At 39.2% G+C, this 8,155-nt stretch overlaps 2 protein-coding genes across 2 annotated transcripts; both read right to left on the reverse strand.

Annotated features, from left to right (window-relative positions):
- Positions 1 to 647: 647 nt before the first annotated feature.
- Positions 648 to 1,400, reverse strand: LOC138869134 (uncharacterized). The gene has a single exon (XM_070146728.1). It carries the CDS (start codon positions 1,398 to 1,400, stop codon positions 648 to 650), a length of 753 nt encoding a protein of 250 aa, XP_070002829.1.
- A 174-nt stretch (positions 1,401 to 1,574) lies between these two features.
- Positions 1,575 to 2,210, reverse strand: LOC104246011 (uncharacterized). The gene has a single exon (XM_009801736.1). The coding sequence runs from the start codon at positions 2,208 to 2,210 to the stop codon at positions 1,575 to 1,577; it is 636 nt and encodes a 211-aa protein (XP_009800038.1).
- Between the last annotated feature and the right edge of the window lie 5,945 nt (positions 2,211 to 8,155).

Below are 8,155 nucleotides of genomic sequence, written 5' to 3' on the forward strand. Positions count from 1 at the left end.
CAAGAAGCTCAGCAACTCGTACCTCGCAGTCGCATCGATCAGTTGATCGATGTGGGGTAACGAGAAGGAATCCTTCGGGCATGCTTTGTTTAGATCGGTGAAGTCTATGCACATTCGCCATTCTCGTTCTTCTTTTTTACCATGACCACGTTGGCGACCCATTAGGGGTATTTTGATTCTCTAATGGAACCGTTGACGAGCAATTTATCTACCTCTTCGCTGACTGCCTCATTGATTGCAGCATTGAACTTCCTCCTTATTTGTCATACCGGCGAATAGAGTGGGTCGACATTCAGTCTGTGAGTGGCGATGTCCTTTGGTATTCCTAGCATATATGAATGGTAGAAGGCAAACAAATCGGCGTTGTTAGTTAAAAATTCACGATATTTACCTGGCTCCGAGAGGTTGTACCCTATGTAAGCCTTTTTTGTGTTGTCGACGTCGTCTAATTGGACGGGGTCAAGATCCTCTATAGTTGCCTTGCAGGCTTCTACTATGTCTAGATCATTGATGGCCTCCTTTTGTGGGTCGGGTTCAGTTCCCGACATGGCTGATTGCTATGTCTCTGCACTTGTACCTTTCAGTTGTTTGGTATGCATGCAATCTTGGGCGATTCGATAGCATTCTTGGGCGGTGCGTGGCTCGCCTCAGATGCTGAATATCACCCACGGGGTGGGAAATTTGATCACTTGATAGAAGCTTGAAGGGACGGCTCGCATGACGTGTATCCATGGTCGCCTTATGATGGCGTTATAAGTTGTTTCCTGATTCATGACGTGGAATGTTGTTTCCAGGGTGACTCCTCCTGCTAGGAAAGGCAGCACTATTTCTCCGAACGTCCGCTCTACTGCATTATTAAAACCCGTTAGTGTTATGCAACGTGGTATTATTTTATCCTCAAGCCTCATTTGCATGAGAACTCGTGGGTGAACAATACACGCACCGCTTCCGTCATCCACCATGATTCTTTTTACATCTGTATCGGCGATGCGTAAAGTTATAACCAAAGCATCATAGTGAGGGAAAGACAAACCGTCGGCATCTGACTTATCAAAGATGATACTGACTTCGAGGTCATTATACCGTTTGTGGGCGACCGTTCGTTTGAGTTTATACGCGGTGGTGAACTTCACATGGTTGATTACCGTGTAGTCTCTACCGCCAATGATCATCTGTATGGTGCGCGCTGGCGATGGTGGCTTTGGAGGTCCTTGGGACGAATCGCGCCCCCTGGAGAAGTTGGCCCTTCCTTTATCGCTGAGCAGTTCTTTCAGGTATCCCTGATTCAACATCCTAACTACTTCCTGCCGTAGACCTATGCAATCTTCAGTCTTGTGTCCCCTTTCTTGGTGGAATTTGCAGAGGACACTCGACCTCCTGGTGCTTGGGTCCGATTTCATTTTTTGCAGCCACTGCACCTTCGTGCCCAGCTTCTCTAACGTGTACACTACCTCTAAAAGGGATACACAAAAGTTATGAGCAAATAGCAGTGGAGGCATACCTCTTTCGTTCCGAAGGGGTGCGGTGTGTCACAGCACGACATCCACGTGTCTTGGAAGGGGCGGGTTAGATGTTCAGACATAGGGCTGATGCCTTTCTCGATTGAAACGTAGGGGTTGATCTCTTTGTCCATCGTTACGTCGATCTCTCCTTGCCTCGGTCTGAACTGACGTTAATCGCTGAATCGGTCCATTCAGATCGTCCTCATATGCTCTTACCTCGGCGCAATAGGCGTTATGAATCTCTTCCAATGTGGTGGGGGGGTACTTCATGAGTCTGCTGAGCAATTTTTTGGTTGCCTTTGATCTGTTCCTGTTTAACCCATTTTGAAAGGCTGTCACTGCCATCCCTTCTGACACGTTTAGAAGGCTCATCCTTACTCTGTTGAATCGGGCCAAGAAGTCCCAAAGTCCCTCGCCCGTCGTTTGCCTGACGGCGAAGATATCATTAACCCTAGTTTCAGCCTTCTTCGCCCCTGCATGAGCGGTGGCGAATTTGTCCGCCATCTCTTCAAACGTTGATATTGATCGTGCCAGTAGCTGGGAGTACCATGTCAATGCTCCCCCTGTCAAAGTTTCTCCGAACTTTTTTAGCATCACAGATGGTACCTGTTCCTTTGACAGATCGTTGCCCTTCACCGCAGTAACATAATGGATTAAATGGTCCTCTGGGTCTGTGGTCCCGTCGTATATTTTCAAGTATGGCGGCATTTTGAAGGTTTTTGGAATAGGATGAGGGCAGCCCCATCGTTGTATGGATGTTCGACGAATCGGCCCGCATCGCGTTTTGGTAATAGCTTAGGGGTACCTTGTATTTTGTCAACCCTTTCTTGATGCTCTCCTTCATTTGATCACAGAGCGTCTTGTTCTCGCTTTCCATCTCTTCCATTTTGTTTAAGATGGCCATGAGTGCATCGTCACCCGCATCAGTGACAGTGCGGGTGTTGCCCGTTCATGTAGTGCTCGGCTCATTGGTGGTAGCTGTGATTCCTATAGGCGGTAGGTCTTCGACATTTCCTTGAGGTGGTTTTTCGAGCATGTTGCTCAGAGAACTTGTCAACCATTCTTCTAGCAGCTTTTTGACTACTGGTGGTGTTTCTACCACCGTGGACGTTGAGGCTCCCCTTTCATACAAGATCGTTAGATCCCCGTGTGGAGGAGGTGAGATCTCCTCCTCCGGTGTAACTCTTGGTGTTGTGTTCTCAGTGTCTTCCCTACCGGCTTCGTTGAGGGCGTTAAGGAGATTGTTTGAGACATCTGCTATCATCTTCAGCCTCGCTTCTTTTTCTGCCATTGTTGGTTTCTACGAGGTTTGAAGAGCAGTAACCGTCACTTTCAAGAACCTAGATGAGAACTATGATTTCAGCTATGGAAATCCCCACAGACAGCGCCAAATTGCTTGACTCAAAGATGTTACTCTTTTCGGACAAATCAATCAAAGATGAAGGGGTAAATCGTAGCTGAAGATAATAAACTATAGGATGATAAGAATAGAGAGAAGAGAGTTGTTAATTTTCTTTTCATTCAAAGCTAGTAAGTTTTACAAAGTGTGCCTTTTCCCTTTACAAGGCTCTCATTCTTCTTATATATTCGGAAATTCCCCCCCCCCCCCCCATAGAAATGACATGCAAGAGATCCTTGAGGAATATTCTCGACATCCCCTAGATGGACTTAATCCACCGCCAAGGTTGTATCCTTCTTGGCGTCGACTCACAGGTACTCAATCATTTGTCGTGTTCATTGCAGTTCGTGGTTGGTCAAATTCAGACCCATACAGTACCCTCTTCTTGAAATATCAACTTGTGTTGTGTTTCCTTTTCGAACTCTAAATATAGATGAATCGCATTCAAAATATTTTAAAATGATTATTTCAAAGCAGTAAGATATCTATAGATTTTTCTCGCATGTAACTCAATGATCGATATGACTCGAAAAAGAATGTTGAATTGGATGAAAACCTCTATCTGTGTATGTCATGTATGCATATTTTTGTTGAGTCTAATATTTATGTTTTTGACGTTTATTAGCATATAAATTAGTCAATAAAAGTAGGAAAATACGAGAATCTTAACACAGATGAAAGCCAAGAATTAGGAAACATATTTTGTCTGGCGCAAAAATAGTGAGAATATTGAGTCAGAAAGGATGTTTATGTACAAACAGCCATGCGATGGCAATCAAATGAAAGTTTCTGCTCCATTACTGTAAAATATATGTACATCAGAAATTGAGGTAAAAGTTAATAAGAGGAAGATACGTTTACTTTATTAAAGTCGTCGAATAGAATCTAATTTAAAGTAGATTTTGCAAAGAAACATTTCTTTTTAAAAATGGAAAAAGGGATATTCTCTTCTCATTCCTTTTTACCTATTTTTCTTTGTTTATTTCTCCTTACTTTTCAGGTCATCGAGGAGAATGTTCTCTAGACATATAAGAGTTTGGTTAGGGAGAAAAGGCAAGCTTTAGGGTTTGGTTGGTGAGATTGTTTGGGGGGGGGGGGGAGGGGTAAAAGGAGAGAAGGTTAAAGGGGTGTTTGGAAATTGAAATTGATTTGAATCAAGCAAAGCCAATTGGTTTCAGGAGATATCTCACAGGAAAAAGGTGGTCCCAAATTCTTGTTTCCTTTCATTTCTTCCAAGAAGGCCTCTTGCTTTATTTGGTCAAAATGTTGACCTGCATTGATTGTATATAATGTTATTCCCTAGTAACCAACTAGAGCAAGAGATGATATAGCATATAGGCACTGTGGAACTACAGCCCAAGTAGAAGGAAGAGAAGAAGTGTATGTATAGTATATTATGGTCCATCAACCCAACATTTTCCTTTCTAGTGTCGTCAGACTCCCCTAGTCCCTAAAGCTATACAACATCATGATTGTGTATCATGATATCTATTCTTCTTCTTGTGTACCCTAAGATAACATTAACTTCCTATTTTATCCATACATCCCTTGAAATTGATGAAACCCCACACATATTAACACTCACCCCCGTCGTCCTATTTTTTAAACCCTCCTTACTCCTAACTTCTCATTTTGCTTACTCAATAACTCGAATCCATAACCTTGAAAGTAGAAAGTATTTACCGCTTGAATTACTCTTTTCTTGTTTACCCCTCGTCTTGGCCTAACCTTATAATCTTATTGGCCGATTAAGAACAAACGAAGTATATATCCATGAAAAAAATCGAATGACATCTCTTCTTCCAACTGGGAAAATGAGCAGAAGAAAATAATCTTATAAATATATCTTGTGTTTTATTTATGTATTATAATAGACAAATTCAATATACACCCCCGACTCAATTCCATATATATTAACATCATTTGATTGGCCTTCTCCAACGAAGATAATTATTCTGCATACAAATGCAATATATATTGAATTGGGTAATTTTCATTTTTGCTTATGAGATGATCAACTAGAGCTGTAGAATTGAGAATTAAATATATATATCTGCCGGTACTGAAAGAGACAGTGGAGAAAATTTCAAATAGAAAATTGACATAATCTTAAGAAAAGTTAATATATAGTTGAGAGCTCCACAGTTAGTAATATAAGCAAGTTAGTACATTAGAGAAGAGCCTGAAGCGTGCGTATGTAAATGATGTAAAAACGCATCCGCTATTCTTCGTTTCTCTTTTACACACATGCAGATAGTTGTAGATAAACATACAAATTAAAACCGGAAGATATTATAAAAACATTTTAATTTGTTACTTAGTTAGAGCTAACTAAATCTCAAATAATTGTCATAGAATGTCGCATAAATTATTGCCATCTCAATGGACAAATATGGAAGAGAAAAAAAAAAAGAAACTCGTCTAATGAAACAGTACGAGCAAAGGGGTTTCTTTGTCTTCCTTTTTGTTTTGAATGTGTGAGAGAGTAGGGAAAACTAAAGGGGTTGTAACTTAAGGCACTGAAGAAAGTGATAGAAAAGACAGGAATACAGAGAGATAATTGGGCAAGACATAGGTTGTAACTTTCATGATTGTCATTATGTGTATGTTTTCGATGCTTTATGGGAATATGTACAAATTAATTGTTGAGAACATACACAAACATATATACAACACAAAATAAAACACATACAACAGATCCAGAAAGTGCTCAGCCATGAGCTTCCCTTCTTGTAGCACGTGAACGTATCAGGCCCCCAAATGGCCCTTACAACAACTCACAACAAATTAAACTCCTCAAGATAACTAATGAATGAAAACCCCAATTTAGCTAAGAATAAATATGTTATCACAAATATATATGTATAAACTTAAATCTTTCTTGATGACATTATTACTTCCAAATGTATGTTACTTACCATTTTAAATGTTCAGATGCAAATTAACTATATATCTTAATGGGTAGTTATCGTTTCAACTAGGCAACAAGAAGATTGACAAAAGAAACTATACAACACGGAGAAAATCAAAAGAAAATACGGAAAAGGAAAGCATAAAGCAACTTAAGAAACCCTAGGAAATCGACACATAAAATGTACAAGTACAAGCTTAAATAGTACCTGTTGGAATTGAAGTGTGTAGATAAAGTTAAGTACCCTTTCCAATGCTTCACCTTCAATATCTTACCCACAAAAAGCCAGCTCTTTCTCAACAAAAAGAGAAAGAAGAAACAAAACAGATGTTAGAATTAGGTAGTTAGATTACCATATATATATATATATATCGGGGATATGCTTGGCTCCTCATACGCCATTCACGGGGACCCAACGGTATTCCGATGAGCTCTGCAAATGGCATACAGGGAGCCAGGCATATGCAGATCACATGTATGTAACCTACATATAACATAGAACTTACGTTTAAACTTCTTATATAACTGGTAGTAACTTGTAAAACAGCCCGAATAATTATCTAAGTAAAAGAAAGAAAGCATGGCTGAACTGAAAAATTATCTGCCCGTGATCATTGTCAACAAGAATCAACAAGATATCCAAAGAATTTTAGCTAAGAAGTAAGAAAAAGGAAATAGAGATTGAGATACAAAGAAGATCGAGGCAAGCTAAGATGGTTTATATTTTAGGAGAGAAAAGAGAGATTTGGGTTGATCAAACTGGGGTCCTAATCAGCTGGATCTTTTAGCCCCACCGGCAAAACATATTTACACGACCATAAGACCAAAAGCTATGGATGTTTCTTCTATATACTCTCTTTCTGTTTTCATAAATTAATTCATTCAAGTAGAAGGATAGACAACGATAGGAATGATGAAAACAAGCTGTTTATAAGCACAAAACAGCAAAATAATCAAACAGAAAAAGAAGGGCTGTGAAGAAATCAAGAAAGAAGTGTTCTTGTTGTTCTTAATTTGTAGGGTTGCCCTTTTTCTTTTCTTCGAAAGACAAAAAGCAAAGAAGTTTTTCTGGGGTTGGTTTTGCATCCAAGTCTACTTTACCATCTCCTTACAACACATATAAAGGCAGAATTGGAGGTGTTCTTTTGGAGGGGTAGGGGTGGGGTTGGGGGGTGGGAAGAATGGGGTTCATGTTGCTAACCACGCAATTTCCTAAGCTTCAAATCTTTACTCTTTACTCTCTCTCACTTGCTTTTTTCTGGGTCGTAAAAGCTACGGTTGCTTTTCTCCTCTGAAACTCCTTTGTCTTCAAGTGTTTGGACGACATGGATTCCTCTCCACTTCCCTTTCTTTCTCTTCCTTTCCTTAAATAAACTAAAAAGTGAAAAACCCTTTAGAGAAATATTGGAAACAAAGCCATTACCCACATAATAATAATAATAATAATAATAATAATAATAATAATAATAATAATAATAATAATAATAATAATAGTAATAGTTTTATCTTTTTTTTCTCTTTCTGCCCCTATTCCCACTTCTTCTTTATCTTTATGTCCCTTTGTGTATTCTATACTCCATATTACAACTAACCCTATCGTTTATAATATAGTTTTACCTTTTGGAATATCCTCACTTTCGGCCTAATATCCTTTATACAACTACTTAATCTGTATTTCCGTTTTGTTAGGGTATGACTTCCAAATAATATACTACTAACTATATTGTAAAACTATGATTTAGCATGACATATAGTTTTAATACTAGTAATTATTTACTGTTTTACTTACAACTATATATTATTGTTGCTCCCATTCAACTAGTCGTAATTGTTAATATGGTTGAGCGGCTTGAGCCTTGTTATGGTTCTTGTTGTTAGAGCGAAGTGACATTCCCTCAAATTAATGTGCATGGCAAGTGATGAAGAGGATTAATTGCAATCATACTCCGAGCGTCCTTATTTGAATTTCCTTTGAATGGTCAATATCTTATAAGAATCTTTTGCTGTCTACACAAGTTCACCAAATCAAACTCTAGTGTTGACATCAATAAAACAAGCTAGTAGGTATATGTACACATGTGATTCACTTTTTGTCTACACTGTGTTAGGCCTTTGTGTTATATATACAATAATACACATAAATAATACAGAGCTTAAAGTAAATGTTTTGCAAAAACCTAATGCTCTTCTCGGTAGGGATGGCAGTAGGATGGTGTGGAACGTGTTGAAGCTTAACCAGCAAAACTTTTTACCTGGTCCATCTCGCCTCGCCTCGCCTCGCCTTGCCCCACATACTAACTCTGTCAGTTTTCAGCTCGACACGCATCAACACGCTCCATCCCG

The sequence above is a fragment of the Nicotiana sylvestris genome, chromosome 5, assembly GCF_000393655.2.
Source record: "Nicotiana sylvestris chromosome 5, ASM39365v2, whole genome shotgun sequence".
In the NCBI taxonomy this organism is placed as follows: Eukaryota; Viridiplantae; Streptophyta; class Magnoliopsida; order Solanales; family Solanaceae; genus Nicotiana; species Nicotiana sylvestris.

Bases quoted from the DNA above. Each gene is read 5' to 3' on its own strand.
- LOC104246011 (XM_009801736.1), bottom strand. From the start codon at position 2,210: ATGCCGCCATACTTGAAAATATACGACGGGACCACAGACCCAGAGGAC.
- LOC138869134 (XM_070146728.1), bottom strand. From the start codon at position 1,400: ATGAAATCGGACCCAAGCACCAGGAGGTCGAGTGTCCTCTGCAAATTC.